At 46.4% G+C, this 16,888-nt stretch overlaps 1 protein-coding gene across 8 annotated transcripts in view; it reads right to left on the bottom strand.

Annotated features, from left to right (window-relative positions):
• The window catches only part of MELK (maternal embryonic leucine zipper kinase), a 46,630-nt gene extending 44,429 nt beyond the window's left edge, over positions 1-2,201 (bottom strand). Inside the window, exons 1-4 of one of the 8 annotated variants that reach the window (XM_090039049.1) lie at positions 2,057-2,201; positions 1,523-1,619; positions 1,145-1,230; positions 639-755 (exon numbers count right to left, since the gene is read on the bottom strand). In XM_090039049.1, coding sequence (XP_089895175.1) covers positions 639-755; positions 1,145-1,230; positions 1,523-1,586 — 267 coding nt within the window. In that variant the 5' untranslated portion in view covers positions 1,587-1,619; positions 2,057-2,201. Of the gene's footprint in view, positions 1-638; positions 756-1,144; positions 1,231-1,522; positions 1,641-2,056 lie in introns of all 8 variants that reach the window. The other 7 variants (XM_090039050.1, XM_090039048.1, XM_090039056.1 and 4 more) reach the window with 7 other exon arrangements.
• Positions 2,202-16,888: the final 14,687 nt, after the last annotated feature.

The raw sequence follows: 16,888 nt of genomic DNA, 5'->3' as shown, positions 1-16,888 counted from the left end.
AATGACTTCATGGACCACAGTACAGATGGATTTCTAAGAAAGATATGGAAATAGGTGGAGGGTCTTGCAAAAAGAAGATGTTAGAGCAAGTTATCTTATAGCAATGATAACTACAGTAAAAGCATTTCAGATATGCATAAAGAGGTGGAGTTAATGAGGACCTTCAAAGTAGGAACAAAGTTTCAGTTTGAGGCAATGAAAGACAAGACCCTGGACTAAGATGTCAGAGCAGATTTAAAAACAGATCAGGATAAAGCAATGTTGTTTCAAATGAGTGAAAGGGAGGAACAGTAGCAATAGCTAGGCTGCAAGGAATGTCTCATCTTGATTCCCTATTCTGTCAATTGTTTCACTTTGGCTTCTCTTGCACCAAAATGATGCTGCAATGTTTGCAGCCAGAAGTTGAAATGTCTTAGAAAGACTGCTGCATTTACTTGCATCTGAGAGAAACAAATTCTGAAAACTGCCAGTATGAAATGGACGTCCCTCTATCTTTCTCATAAGGTGAACATGGTTAATGTACTGAACATCATTTGGGACTCTTAAAAAGTGAGCTTTTAACCACTCTATACTTCTTAAAGTTAAAAACAATAATACCAACTATCCCAAGAGTGGCATTAATGTGCCTATTATCTAACCTCTAAAACCATAAATATCTTCTTGGATGTTTCCATCACATGGTATAATCGGCAAATATGTTGATGACTCAAGTTCTTCATTGCATCAATTTCTATTTTAATACGAGGCAGATCATCCTAAGAAGCAAAAACAAGTTACACAGCTGTAGATAACAGTTTAAATACTCTTCAAAGCTACTCATATTAAAATGGTAGCAACCAAAACCAGTTCTTATACAGATCCTCAGATCAAATCAGTAATAACTAGAATGACTGCAAAGATGTCAAAACTTGACATAGTTTAAACAAAAGTTTAGCACACATTTAAAAGGCAGCTCACATTTCTCTTGGAAAAACTTAAAATTAGTTTTATATTATGTTATTCCAATAAATAGATTTTGAAATGTCATCAAAGGTTGGGTTTTTTTGGGAGGGAGATTATTAAAACTTACATGACATGCACTTAAAAAGAGATACATACATCTTGTTGAGGATAGTGAGCATCTGCTCTTATAAGCTTCTCTTACCCCCAAAGCCAGCTTGTCCATAATTTTTATTGCAACTTTTTCACCAGTGAGTAGATGGCGAGCAAGCTTAACTTTGGCAAAACCACCTAAGTTCAGAAAACAGCATTTAGAATTTGAGACAGGCATGAACTCTTCCTCCATAATCCTTTTCTAGTCACTGGAAGAATGAACCTTAAACAGTTTACAAAAACCCAACATTGCAGCAGAGCAGACAAGAGAATTAAGTCTCAATTATAAAACTCTCAGGCTTTCACTCCGTACAGCAAGCACTTAAAACCCTATCTGTACTGGACAGAGGCAGCTGCTCTTGCAACCAGAGCCAAAAAGCTTAAGTGCAAAAAAGTAAACCAATTACACTCCTCGAGGGGAGGAACATACCCGCTCCAATCGTTTCGTACAATTCATAGTACTGCAGAAGTTCGTCATAGTCACCCACAGCCATATTTGACAGACGCCCAGTAGTACTGCTGAACACCTGAAGGGAAGCCATGCAGCGCTATAAGGCTTTTAACACATTTCTTCAACTCAAGCAACAACTAACTGTTAGAAAATCAAGACGAGCCCCAGCCTAGGAACCAGACACGCACTACACCGCCCGCAAGCCAGCCCGAAGCTCACGGCTTGCCAACCCCCCTGCCAGGTCCAGCTGCACCGTGCCAGCCCCCGGCGGCGGCAACCCGGTCCCCGCTCCTTCCCTCACCGAACACTGGCACAGGCCGCAGTAGATACCACGAAGGCGAGGGGCACCACTTCACCCTCCGCAGTTTTTTACCACTGCTACTTGCCGGCGAATAAAGCCGGCTTCACATTTCCCGGGCCACTCCCGACCCGCTCCCGCACTCCCCAGCGCCGGGCCGCAGGTCCCACCACCACCCCACGAAACTCGGGCACAAACGGCACTAAGCGCCTCACCAGACGCCGGCGGGAAGGCGCGGGCCGCCAGCGACACAAAGGCTCGGAGCCGCAGGGGGGAAACCGACGCCGCCGCCGCAACCGTTTAAATTTCCCACTCGGCCCACCCACTTCCGCCTCCGCGAGCAACGGGCCGATCAAAACAGAGCAGCATCCCGGAAGGGGTGGGCTAGGTCTGGAGCATCACGGGAAGGAGGTCAGAGAGGCCCCTTGTTGAGCGCCATAGTTGTTCTCGAGGTGGGGGCTCTAGCGTACGTCACAACGCCCCCTTTATGCTAGAGGTGGCGCCGGCGGCTTCTGAAAATGAGTGGCAGCTAGCTTGCCCAATAGGAAATGGTGGGGGCGGAGCGGGGGCTTCGGCGCACCAATCCGGGTGCTTTGTTGTGTGCCAAGCACGTGGGATAGGGTAGCCCTAGTCTGGCGGGCACCTCAGACAGTAGACAATTTTTCCTGGCTCCTGAGCAGCTCCAATTCACTAGCGCGTCTTCATAAAGCACTGCAAGCATTTAACACGCGCAAAAAGCATATGCGAAGTTGATGCGCTGCAGCTGGGGAGTGACAGCATTCACAGGGAGTGTTGGAAGAGTGAAGAAACCAGTTGTATACCCCTCTGGTACTCACAATCTTAAGATAAACTGGAGAGAGGTAGAGACCATAAAGTAGTTTGCAAATGATCATTTTAAAGGCATTACAAGTGATAATGAAGCCAAAGGGGGGAAAAAAGATTCAGAGATGCATAGATTCATAGACATTAGGGCTGGAAGGGACCTCACAAGATCATCTAGTCCAGCCCCCTGTACCAGATGTACCATTTCAAGCAGAAGAAAATCTTTATTAATCAGTTTGGCTACTATTGCTATGTGAATAAAAGCTTTCCTAGATTTTCTGTAACTTGTAGTATTACAGGTGTACAGCTCCCAAATTTACCAGAGTCCCAATCTTTGCTGTTGATATTCAGAGCATGATCCAGGAATTACTATCATTTCTTGTAATCAGGCCAGAGAATTCTATCTGTATCTATCCATGGACCACTGGCACACTGATGGGGAAAGGAAAATACGACAGGCACAGACAATGATGCTGTCTGTGTTCTACCTACTGAGAAATTACAGCTCTCTGAATGAGCACTGCCACCATGATGTGGCAAGTGACTTGCTTGTTTAGTTCCTATGTTGTTCTGCTCATAGGCTAGGGACAAACATTAAACATAAATCGGTTTAAGTGATCAGAACCTGGTTTAAATCAGTAACAAAACAGACATTCAGTGCACATAAAGCAGTTTGAAAATGACTGAAACCAGTTTCAGGTAAACCTGATTGAATGTAGTATCAGACTTAACTGATTTGGGTCAAAACAGTTTATGCAATGTCTGTCCCAGACCCCTTCCTGGTTTAACTTAAATCAGAGTCCCCCAGCATCCCAGATGCTTTGTAGCTCTGGGCAGGTGTCTCTGCTCCAGAGCAGGGCTGGCTGCACCCCTCTGCTCCCTGGCTGGAGCTCTGGCAGATGCCCCACAGCAGCACCTTCCTGGCTTCCCTCTGCCCCTCCTCCACTACTCCCTGCTTAAGCCAGGATTCCCCCTTCCCTCTCCCTTAGAGGGAACATAACATTTTTAAGTGTGCAACAAGCAGTAGGACTAGATTAATTTTGGGGGAAAGTGAATGCTGAAGAGAAGTAATAATAGAAATTAAGGGCTTGAATGGACCTTGGAAGGTCATGGAGTCCAACCCCTCTGCTCTGGGCAGGAATACTGCTGAGATCAAATGATCCCAGCCAGGTGTTTGTCCTGTCTCCTCTTGAAGACTTCCAAGGTTGGAGATGGCACCACCTCCTTGGGAAGTCCATTTCAGGTTCTGGTCACCCTTACTGTAAAGAAGTTCTTCCTTACATCCAAGTTTTGAGAAGACAGTCTTGGAAGCATGTTAAGTTAGGACCACACTGGAAATTTCTAATGCCAAATGAAACAATGGGAGTGACAATCACTAGCAAATCTGATATCCGTTTGCAGTGTTGTTCTTAGCTTTATTTTTTTGGAAGAAAAATGCTTTAAATTTATCTTCTCCCCCTGGAATTCCCAGCATATCCCATTTTCTTTTTTGCATCTATCTAGCAAGCCCATGTAAATTTTTAGAACTAGAGATTCAAACCAAGACTGAAATGATGTGTAGAAGGCTGTCTTGTATACAGTCAGTACAATTTTACTTATTTTTTATATAAGGTCTCTTTAAATTAATGTTTCACATGCATCAGCATGCATCAGCTAAAATTGTCTGATGTTCATGTCCTTTCCTGGGCTCGAGTATATCTCTAGGTAGATGTTAAGTACATTTGTCAAAACGGTGTTTATGAAGTGATTTTATTTGCAAATATTGCAAATTATTGCAAGCATTGGAATGAATACTTTTCAGTCGAGAAGAAAGGTTTCAGTAGGCACAGGGCAGTTCTACTAGGGCTCACATATATAGGTCTTTGTCAGTCTCTTTTGGAAAGTTCATTGCTTATGGCTACTTTTCTCTTCTTGGAATGAACCTTGGGAGATTTTTAATGGGAACACACAGGCTACTGGAAATAACAGTAGCAGTCTTTTAGGAAAGAATACTTACAGGTTAAAAGTAAACACAAATTATTGTGTTCCTGAAAACAGTAATACACTGAATAAATTCCCTGTGGATGCTTGCCGCCACCCTCCCGCCAACGACGACATCTGTGGATAGTCTGTGATCACCGCTGGCCACCAAACACTGGTTGGCTCTCACTACCCTCCCTCCCCTACTGCCAACAGCGCTGCGGCTACCTGCGGGAGCTCCACACTTGCAGCCACCATGCTCCCACCACTGACAGTGCCACCGCCACTTGCAGGATCTCACCGTGCCCCCGTCCCCAGGCTCTGGGGACACACGGTGTTCATGCCTGCAACCACCAGACACTTGCTGCCACTAGACACCTTACCTCTGCTTTCAGACCCACTATAGTTATTGCTCACCCTGTGGATCTGCCCCAGGAAGAGTCCCACAGTCCCAGAGCCTGGAATAAGTTTGGCCCAGAGCCTGGAGGGAGTTTGACATCCCTTCTGTAAGAGTAAGCTGATACTGCTATCGAGTCCTACTTCCAGATCACTTTGTGAGAGGCAGGGCCTGTTGGTGCATGCTCAATGCCACACTGAGAGGTAGGGCTGCACTCCCTTCTGCTTTGGACCCTACTCCTTGTGTACTACATTCTGAGCTGGACTGGGTGTAGTTGACCCAGCTTGATGTTGCACAGTGATAAGCTCTGCTTGGGTTTCTAAGACTTAAAGATAGCTATTGGCAATGCATAGGGGGTGCACATGCACCCCCTGAGATCAGCTGTGCACCCCCTGGAAGTGCAAGCTGCGAAACTGGGAGTGCCAGCAAAAGTGCACTTCCGGTTTTACTTCATTGCCTGGCGATCAGCAGCTGGGGGACCCTTCCCCCCCACCGGCGATCTGGTGCCCCCCAGACTTGGGAGGCACCAGTTGCCCATGGCAGATAGTCATCCTGCTCTGGTGAACAACTATGAAGCAAGAGATGTACTGTATGTACTCAAATCCAAGATGAGGATTTTTTTTGCGCATTCAGTATTGGAATTGAGTACCAGTCCAGAGCAGGCTGTGGGGCACATCTGGGGTGGCTCATGTGGGGTGGGGAGAGTGTTAGGGAGACCACATGGTGTGCATCCCAGGAAAAGCACAGAAGAGGGGGCATGCAGTGTGTGAAGTACAGGGGAGGCTTCAAAGTTGGGAGCTGGTGCAGCTCCAGACTTGGCTCTGGCCCCAACCCAGGCTGGAGCCATAGTCATGGCCTACCTGCTGCTACTGCCAGTGCCTGGTTGGGCGAAGGCAAAAGCCACCATGTGCTCCATGTCCTTGGTCAAGCCACTGCACATGGTAAGTGGTGGCAGGGAAGGCAAGTGGCTGTGGGAGTTGTGATTGCCAGGTTGGGGAGAGTAGTCACTGGAGGGGGCAAGTGGCAGGGACAACAGGCAGTGTGGGAAAAGACATGGGGGGGCAAGCAGGGAGAAGTGGCTAGGGGCATGGGCAGAGGGAGAGAGGCGGGAGTCTGTTTTCCCCACTGCAGCTATTGTGGGTAGGGAAGCACATTTAAGATGACCTTCCAGTAAATGCATTCTATTCATAGAAAATTACTGTATTTTCTCAAATCTTAGAGGAGGTTTTTCCCCTCATCCAGTATGGGAAAAAAAACCAAACAAACCTCATCTTGGATTCAAGTATCAGTGCTCCATCTTCAGAGCCCAGGAAAGAACAGGAGCTGCTGCCTGGAGTCAGCAGCCATGGAGTTAGCAATAATGTGGCGAGTGCAAATCAGGGGCTAGTGGTTAGAGTCCAAGCTCAGACAGCAGCAGGAGTCAGGGATTGGGCAAGAGATGGGGCAGCAACACCTGTTGTGAAATGGGTAGGGGATGGGCAGCAGGGCAGGTTGGGGATTTGGCAGGGGTTGGGGCAGCAGCATGCACTAATTAGGCAGGGGGTCAGTTGGCAGTGTATTAGGGGATGGGGCAGCAGTGCATATTGCTGATTGGGTGGGGGATTGGGAAGCAGCATGCATTGGGGATGGAGCAGCAGCATGTGAGGGGATGGGACAGCAGTATGTTGGGGGTTGGGGCAGTAGCTTGCATGGGGGGGATTGGGAAGCAGCGCACATGGGCAGAGGCATACTATATTCCCAGTTTCAGAAAAGAGGACACCAGGGGGTGGGGGGAGGGAGTATATGATTGTGGGGGCAGTGATATGCCAGTACCTTGCCCATGCCATTGCCTCTCACTCCCAGGCCACAGCCCCTGCTGTACCCCACCCTGCTGCTGCCCCTCACTCTCAACCTGCAGGCCCCTGGCTCTGCTGGTGCCTCTCACTTCTGCCCATTGTATCCTGCCCTCCTGGGTCTGCTGGTGCCCTCACTCCTAACCACAGCTCTCCTGTCCCTGCTGCTTCCCCTGACCCACAGGCCCCTGCTGCTGCCCTGCCAGTGCCCCACACTCCCAAGCCACCCCCCACCCCCAATCTGTTGGTGCCCCTCACTCCCTACCTGCAGCCCCCTGCTCTCCCGAGCCCTGCAGTGTCTTCTGACCACCCCAACCCTATGAACAAAGGCACCTGTCCCTGTGCTGCCAGCCCAGCCATGCAGTTCCACACTGCCCCCGAAGAGCACCTCTTCCCCCTTCCTCCAGTGGAGGGGCAGGCACTGCCCCCCTGCCCTGCCACAGCCACAGCCACAGCACCTGGACAGCTTCCCCCAGCACCTGCAGGCACTCCCCTCCCCTCCACACACACACCAGATAGTCCCCAAACCCTGGACCTCCAACCCCAACCCCCACTCTGCATAGACTTACCTGCATCCAGCTGTCAGGGCTGCTCCTATCACCCTTCTTGGCTGCATGCCGGCTGCGTGCGTGTGTGCACGCATGTGGCTCCCTCTGCCTCCAATCACCCTCCCCCACTTCAAGCAGCTCCTTGCTACAGCAAGCTGGGAATTGCCAGGAAAAACTTGGATGCTAAGCAGACCAAAATCATGGACATTTATTCATATTTTTAAAAACCACCTGGATGGAGATCGGAGGACTCAAAAAGAGGACGTCTGGGAAAACCCAGGCATATGGTAACCCTACACATGGGGCAATCTGAGGAGAATCAGCCAGCAGCACGCATTGGGATTGGAAGGCAGCATGGGTTGGGGATCAAGATGGTGGGGCAAGAAGGCTGGGAGAAGCAGGAATGTAGGCACTGGGGGGGAAGTGGTGGGATGCAAGGGGGACAGGCAGCAGGGATGCAAACAGGGTGGTTGCAAGGCATGGGGTCAGGCTGCCTGCCACTCTCCCTACACACGCCTTGTGGTTAGGAACAAGTTTAAGACAACCACCTTCCAATAATTTGATTCTATACATGGGAAATTATAACAAAATTGTAATTTTCCATGTATAGAATCTAATTATTGGAGGGGGTCATCTTAAATTCAAAGTCATCTTATATTCAGGTAAATACAGTATGTTCTTCTTATCTCCCCTTTATACATTCTCAAGAATGAAGATATTTTGGGTTTTCCTACATTTTTAATGTCATATTCAATAACGCAGTTTTCTACAATGCTCATGAACCACTATGGGCCTAGTTATTTCTCTTTAGCCACACTATTCAATCTTTTTTTTAAAAGAGAGAAGTAGGAGTTAATGGCAGTTAAAGTCAAGGGAAGAGCAGTCAGATACTATATACGTTCCTTTCTACCAGGGCATTCAGCATGCAAAATTCCTTTCATAGTGCTTTTTTAGCAGGGACTACCAACAGTGATGAATGAAGTAACTATTTTCTCATGTAGACTTGTTTGACAAAGACAAACTCATTTTTTCTTTAAACCTAGCATACAGGTCGTATTTAAATGGATGTCTCTAAAAGGTGAAGAGCTTGTGTACTTTGCTAGAAAAAATTAGTGCTGAATGTAATGCATATAGTCAGCTCTTACTACCTTTAACCATCTGCTACAACCTTTCCTTCCTGATGCATATGCCAATCATTTACTTCCATTTAACTTGCTTCCTGTTCACTTTCTTCAAACATCACTTGTCCCTAGTTCTGTCTTGTTCTATTTTTTCCTTAAAAGGTACTCAGACCAAATATACAATACACATGGTCACAGTGGCCTTTTAATTTACACCAAGACTCATAGGTAACGCATAGGGGAGAGGCATGGGAGGGGGGTACATGCCCCGCCCCTGACAGGGCTGCTGCTGCCAGTGGTGCCTGTGGGAGCTCGCCAGCTCTGCCCCCACTGCTGACACCACCAATGGCACCTGTGGGAGCTCGGCAGCTCCACCAATGCCACCAGCAGCAACTGCGGGAGCTCGCCAGCTCCGCCCCCACCGCCAACATCTGTGAGTTTCCCCCTAGACTCGGGAGGCACCAAGCACCCATGCCAAGAATGGTGTAACCACAACATGTCATTAGGTTTATATAACTTCCAGCAATCAGGGTGATCTTTGTAAGAGTATCCATATTATGTGAGTAATATTTTATGGAGGATAAAGTTATTCGCAATTATCACAGAGCCATTTACAGGTCTGACATTTGTATGTAACAAAGGACACTTTGACAATTCACTGGCCTTTGCATGTACAGTTACACAAATATGCTTTACAATGAGGCAGCTGATTTGATAAATCAAGCCCCAGTTGTCATGATTTTTCCAGAAGTCAATTCAAACTCTCAAAAATCATAATTTTTCAAATTTATTGCCACCAGCCCTCTATTCACCTTTTAAAAATCAAGTTGAAGGAGGAATACTGTCAATATAAAAATGTACTCCACTAACTAAAAGTGTGGAGGGTAATGATTGAGGTCATTGTCTATATAATGGTAGGGTCATGATTGAGGTCGCTAGCTTAAAGAAGTGAACATGGCAAGCACTGTGAGGAAAAACATAAATAATAACATGCTGCAAGCAAGTCAGTAAGTTCCTTAATTACTATGAAGGGCAGTTATACATTTACCAAGGCAAGTCATATACCAATGCTGAACCTCAAGACCTGATTAGTAAAATCACAATCCTGGAGGGATAATATTGGAAATGATACAAACGTGCTGTTAGTTCAAGCTGGTTGACATAGGAGTGCTCAACCTCCAGCCCATGGGTCAGATCTGTCCCAATGGTTCAAAAATTTGGCAGTGGGGGAATGGGGTAGCATTAATTGCCCCTCCCCTGCTGCCAGGTTTCTGGACCTCTGGGAAGCCCACAGGCTGGATAATGTGGCCCTGTGTGCCATATTATGCCAGTGTGCAGCCAGATCCAGACACACAGGGTTTGTCCAGCACATAGCTGGACCAGGTGCACAAAGTCAGGCCAGTACATGGCTGGATCCAGGTGTGCTTGAGCAGGTCGGCACATGGTTGGATCCCTATATGTGGGGTCAAGCAGCTATGCTGGATTGCACTGACAGGCCAACCCCAAGCACAAACCCCATGTTGGTTCCAGCCCCCGCACTGATCCTTTGCCACTTGGATGGCCCAGAGGGCCAGAAGCTGGGGTGCCACTAGTCTAAAATGTTGATCTGTGGGACAATAACTATACCCATGGGCTGATGTCTGCATGTTTCTTGGTGAAATCCCAACCCATGATTCTGAAATTCGTTGTTTTAACATTGTACTCCCAAAGGGTTGGCATTATAAAACTACTTTTCTCTATAGCCAACCAGTGATGAAATTCTATTGTTGTAGAAGAGCAAACTCAGGAATGTGCATCTCTAAAATTACTATTTATACTCTCAGGATTTAAGTGGTGCACTGGTATAGACTTTATATTGAATGAATCTCTTTTTCACTGATCTTCAGAAAATATAGGCAAAAAGCCTTCTCTAGCTGAAAAGGTGACTGCTCATACTCCATCCTATGGTGTTTCCCAGCAGAGTCCCCTGACTGGCAGCCAAGTGGGTGACAATCATGCTGGCCCTCTGCACAGCAGTGAATGTCACCCCCAGTGAATAGCTGTACTTATTTTCTTTAAATAGGTATTTTGTTTAAACAGTGAGCAGTTACCAGTCTCTGTAAACCAGATGTGCTCTGGAGGCGGGGGGGAGGGGAGGTGCTTTAATTAAAGTGGCTCTCGGGAGCCACTTCTCGTGTATTCAGTGTCCCACACTGGCTGCAGGGGCAGTTTAAAGCTCAGTTGACAAGTGTTAGTTAAAGTGCCATTGCTGCCATTTTGAAGCACGGGGACACTGAATCCATGAGACATCAAGTCTGCTGGAGCATGCTAATTAGCATGCTCCAGCAGACTCAATTAATTGAGCCCCCTCAACACTGTAATTACAGTGCATCGGAGCAGACATCCCTCACATCTACAGGCACCCTAAGGTGCCATCCTGCCCTGCCTTTATCCAGACTTTTTTGTCAGTTGTGATCTGACAGTGTAGCATTCCTTGTGTTGAACTTTTCTTGTTGGCCAGATATAAGTTGTACAGATTATTTGGAAAGTATGTAACTGACCTGGATTTAAAAACAGACTTTATTTTTCAGAATCTAAAGTCTACCAGAGTAGCATGATTTAATTCATGTTACAGAAACAAGCGCCCCTCTCATCAGCCATTTTCCAAAGGGAAAGGTAAAAGTGCCATCCCAAAGGACATTACAAAGAACCGTGTTTAATTTAGGGATATGATGTCTTTGCCAAGGACAGTATTTGCCTTTTTTTTTTTTAAAGCTGCATCAGCTGACTAGCTCATGGGCCAGATGCTCAGCTGATGCTGTGTCAGATTTACATCAGTCAAGGATTTTCCTTGATGCATAGTTTATTGTCCACTGTCTTTCCTAAATCTCTCTGGGTTATTGCTTTTTCAGCAATCTTCCTCTTGTTATATAATATGCCTATGTCTGGATTGTATTTCCAGCAATTGATTAGCTTGTATCTTTCCAGACTGAGTGTTTATCTGTTAATTCTTGCTCACTCTTCTTGTTTTTCTGATGTGAGGACATGTATGAATATCAGGGCGGTACATGTACTAACAGGAATTTCTGCCATTGAAAATATTACAGACTGAGTGTTGCCATTTTGGCATTCTAAGAAGCAAACTTGTGTAGTATTAATGCAAATATTTAGCTTGTGCAATTCATAACAAATATTTGTCCTAAAATTTTGTCATGGTTTCCAAATTATTATGAAGTATTATTTTCAGTAGTTTTGGCCATAGGAAAGAAATCAAAGTGTTAATTAGGAAGACAACAGTTATTGATGCAGTTTAATTATGAAAAGAATGCAGTAAATCCATAATAGAACAAGGAGCAAAGACAAATTTGATTGATTACTTTGTGGGGTGGGGGAGGTAGGAATTTACAAAATAAGTAGTCAATAATTCAGTAAGCACCATGGGCTTTAATTTTAGTAAATCATTTGAAACCATATCTCAAAAAAATCTCACATGAAAAACTAATTCAAATTAGCTTGGATATCATGTGAACTGAAAGCTAGCTAAAAGATTGGAGACACATCTATATGTGTAATTAATTCAAAGCAACAAACTCCAGCGCTTATTGCTCTGGAGTTTATTGCTCCTTGGCATGCTGTTCAAATGTATAACCAGGACTGCAGCACACTGAGCTGGGTGAGAGCAGCCCGGACTGGCCATGGACACTTGGGGTCAGCCTGCCAGTCCCAGGCTGCTCTGACCCAGCTCAACATGCTGCAGAAGGCTTGGTGGGGACATGAGGGTGCTCCAGTGTGGGGTAGCCAGCAGGCAGCCCCTGCACTGAAGAACCCTTGTGCCCCAGCCAGCTGGGTTAGTATCTACATGTGCACTGTTACAGACTTTCATAGTTGTTAGGGGCTGGAAGGGACCTTACAGATCATCAGGTGGCAGTGCTGGGAGTGGGAGCTATGGAGAAATGTGGGGTGGCTGCAGCCCCCAACCCCTCCCCCCCCAGCACTGCCACCACCCACCCTGAGCACAGTGCAGTCCACCCCCCACCGGGAAGAGGCTGGTGCAGCCCTGGTGCCAGCCCACAGCAGCAGCCCACCCTGTCCTGCATGCAGATTTAGGGGCACATGCCCCCCATGCCCTTCTGGGATGCATGCAGCAGTGGGAGCCACCCCTCCTGCCCATGTCTCCCAGATAAGCCGTGGCTCCATCCTGTGCCCCACCCTGCCCTGGCTGGGCAGTTCCTGACCCTACCCCACTCCTTCCCTCACTGCAGGGGCCTTGATCTGTGCCCTACTATGCCCCTTCCTTCCCCTCTTGCCCCTTCCCTCACAACAGACTTACCAGCCAGACCCAGCTACTCTCCACACTGCTGGACTGTGCTCCTGGCCACCTGCATGCTGCATGGGACATTTATCAGCCACATCAGACAAAAAAAAGCCAATTGCTGGCACTCTCAATTTTCCTATTATCATTGCACCTCTAGATTGATCTGTTAACATTGCTTTGGTACCTGGGACCAAGGCCTTAAACTGGTGTTGGAAGCTGACGGGGTGACTTATTATAGTCCTTTGAATATAGGGCCATATGTAGATGAAATGATGGGTGTGTGTGCATGACACTTTAAAGTGGGCTAAATGGTTTTGTAGCACTTCAATGGTGTCGTTGTTTGCAGACCTCAGTGGTGTATTGCGCATTAATTCCAGCCCTGTAGGAACTATGGCAGTGTAATTTGCCTTAAATGACTTGGGATGCAGCAAACTAAAATTCCTCTAAGGAGTTTAAGTTTGCTGCGCCTACAGCCGCAGAGCGAAGCACCAGGCACCATGGAGCTCCATGGCTTTGCAGGAACCCCTGCAGGCAGCTTGGCAACAGCCGGGAAGGCAGGCTCCACCAAAGAAAAACAGGGAGCCTGATCCCTGCCCCACCCCTGGAGCCTGCCTGCCTGAGCTGCACGGGGGCCCAGTGCTTCCCTCCACCCATGCTTATGCTGCGGTGCCCCCGGGACCGCCCGAGTCAGGTGTTGGCAGGTGGGTGCTGCCTGGGGGGTGCTGCCACTGCCGCAGAAGGAAGCACCAGCTCCCCGCCCCCTGCCTCCTGGCAGCAGCCCAGGGACTGCTCTGCCCACCAGCAGCTTGCCCTCCCCTCCCCTCCCTGCTGCTGGAGAGGCAGGTAAGTGCAGGGTGGGTGCATGACACAGGGATTTACTTTGCCCTATATAGGGTCCCCGTTTCATCTACACATGCCATAAGACATCCTGGAATTTAAGATGCACCCACATTTTTTGACATTCATCCTAGAAACAGATGTTGCATTTGTCCCTGGACAATTCATGTCTGTGTTTCTCCTAGAAGAAAATTCCCAGGTTTAGTGTGTATATACACATCACCCTTTTAATCAGGGTTTAGTGAGCAGGTAAATGCACTCCTGTTTTCTGCCATTTATTCAATGATGCAATCCTGGGATAACTGTTCAGATGCACTTTATGATGTCCCAGGATAAACAATTCAAACTTCTTATTCTGTGAACCTTTTTAGAATTTATCCTTGGACAATGGGCATGGACATCTGAACTGTAGCACTCTGTCCCAGGAAAAGTGGTTTATCCAAGGATAAATGTGACGTCTGTTTGTAGCCTTTATTTAATACAAAAGTAAAACCCCAATTGAAGATGCATTTAATGGAAGTGAATTCTGTGGTGTCTAGACATTTTCTAAATTCAAACTTAAGATGCAGGCCATTTTTAGATTAAATAATTAATTTGTAAAAGTGCATTGTATACTCAAAAGAATATATTAAGTAGGGGGCACATGCTCTTGACAGCCTGAATAATGGAGTGCCTGTGCTGACTGACCTTATTACTGCTATGCTGTGCACAGGAGACACACACGTGCACATGCTCACACACAACTCCCTACCCCAAGCTGTTCCAAACAACTTACAGTTAAAGTAATGGTTAGCAATGTAACGATCCTTATTTTCTTTCTGTTGTGGTGGCACGAAGCTTCTCCTTCCTCAAAGCAAAGAGGCCTTTCCACCAATCTAGGCAGAAGAAGAGGGAAAATATTTAGAAAGAGTGAAGTAACATTTTGTTGTTTTCCACCTCAGAACTGTCTTTGTACCTTAATTCTGTCACTAATAAATCCAGATATTTTCAGGACAAATATTCAAAAGGAAGTTTGCTGAGATATACTTCATGTTAGTATCCTAGTAATTGTAATTTCCTTTTAATATATAGGCCATGATACTTCAGGAGTTAGTGATGGGATACTTTCTTTTGTACAGTTCAGAAGAGAAGATAAGGAGCTTGACAGTGAAAAAGATTGTTACTGAGCATTAGAATCATAGAAAATTAGGTTTGGAAGGGATGTCAGGAGATTGTCTTGTCCGACCCTCTGCTCAAAGTAGGACCATCCCCAACTAGATCATTCCAGCCAAGGCTTTGTCTGCTTGGGTCTTAAAAACCTCCAAGGATAGAGATTCTGCAACCTCTCTGGGTAACCTATTCCAGTGTTTTACTGTCCCCATAGTGAGAAAGTTTTTCCTAATATCTAACCCAAACCATTGTTCCTTACTATTACTATGGGGTACTCTTTATTTCTGTCTCTATGGGCTAATTATATGTATATATAATTACACGTGTGTGTGTGTGTATGTATATGTGTATGTGTGTATATATATGTATGTATGTATATGTGTATGTATATATGTATATACATATATATGTGTGTATATATATGTATGTATTTTTTTCTTCCTCTGTAGTTTTTATTTTTAACAGAATGTATATGGCCAGAAGATGGCAGTACTTCATTTGCTATTCAGTTGTTACTTCCACAAGAGCTATATTATACATAAGTTCAGAAGAACAGAATACGGTATAGCATTCTCCCTAAGAGCAGGGAAGGGTAGAAAAGGCGAGTACAAATTTCTGTAAACAAAGGGCATAAGATATATTTATATATAATAAAACTGGAAAACCCTGTTTAGTTTGCCGTCTTATTTATACCATAAGTACCCATGGGCATTTTTATGCTGCAACGCTTGCAGGTATCGAAGGCTTTGAAAAGCACCTGGTTCTGTGTCACTTGCAGTTATATAAGTGGCGAAATGCATGTCAGCACACAGCAAGTGGCAGCAGTCCACTTTTGAACTAAAACACATAGAAGCTGTTTTAGTTCAGAAGTGCATTGCTGACACTTTCTCCGTGCTAATGCGCATTTTGCCACTTATACAACTGCAAGCATTGCACGCATTAGCTTGCATGTGAAGCAGACTTGATTAATTGAGTCTGTTCCTATGCGCTGGATCTCCAGCGCATCCAGGCATGAAAATGTATGTGTATAAATGCCCCTTGATTATTTTTTTACCTTCTGACCCCACATCAGATGTGGAAGCTGCTCACATCACTTACAAGTGGCCCTCTGGACTTGAACTACTGAGTAAGGGTTTGACTCTGAGTCTATATTTTGAAAATCCTGTTTTGTTGCAGATGTTTATGCAAGATAAATGCAGACACATCGTGAGTCTCTAGACTCTGACTAATGATTTCAGCATGTGTTTAACTTCATGCACCACAAATAATTACACTGAATTCACTGAGGCTACTCTGGGTATGACAGGTTAATACAAACGTGTGAATGTCACAGAATGTGGTCCCCAGGGATGGCTGTGATGCCCTTAGGGCTCTGTGACTGTGCCAGTCTTGCCCAGTGGGCACCCTTTTCCTCTCCTGCCATGTCTTGCTGGTAATTATAATATAGGGAGGCTGCCCTTGAGTTTGTGTTTGGACATGGTCCTTATGGACCCCGCTGAACCCTGTGGGTTCTTGGACCCCCTTTTTGGGTCCCACTCGAATGCCTTACAAAACACCTTTAGCCTTATGGGCTAGATGCATGGCTCCAAAACCACCCCTTTACCATGCCCCAAGCCTTGCAGATGGTAATTAAATGTTGTCTCACTGGGTCCTTGCTATAGCTCGGCCTCCTGTCATCACCGGGCCCTCTGCAGCCCAGCCTTTGCGCCCACACTGGTGCTGGGGTCCCCATTCTGTAGTGGGCCCCCAATGAGGCCTCCTTCTCCCCCAATAGCCTTAGCCCAGTCCACCAGTTTATAAACAGCAACCAAAAATATGAGCACCTGGTCTATAACATAATACAAGCAGTTCAGGGTGTGCTCTGTCCTTTTAAAAGAGTCAAGCTTCCCCCCAGCACTAAGTGCCTTGTAGGCCAGGGTACCTGGTGAGCTCCTGGAGCCCTTAATTCTACCAAAAGCAGAACAGGCAGCCAAGCCTCTCCAGTTAGCTTTCTCTATGAGAGCTCCTTTCCCCTTGGCTGCTGACAGAGAACTAACTCCTGGTGGTCTCAGCCCTGGGGTTTATAGGTGCCCAGGCCCCTGCCTCTTC

Source organism: Crocodylus siamensis, chromosome 3, assembly GCF_052110815.1.
Source record: "Crocodylus siamensis isolate JL-2025a chromosome 3, ASM5211081v1, whole genome shotgun sequence".
Taxonomy (NCBI): Eukaryota; Metazoa; Chordata; order Crocodylia; family Crocodylidae; genus Crocodylus; species Crocodylus siamensis.
This window is presented reverse-complemented; position numbering and strand designations above follow the sequence as displayed.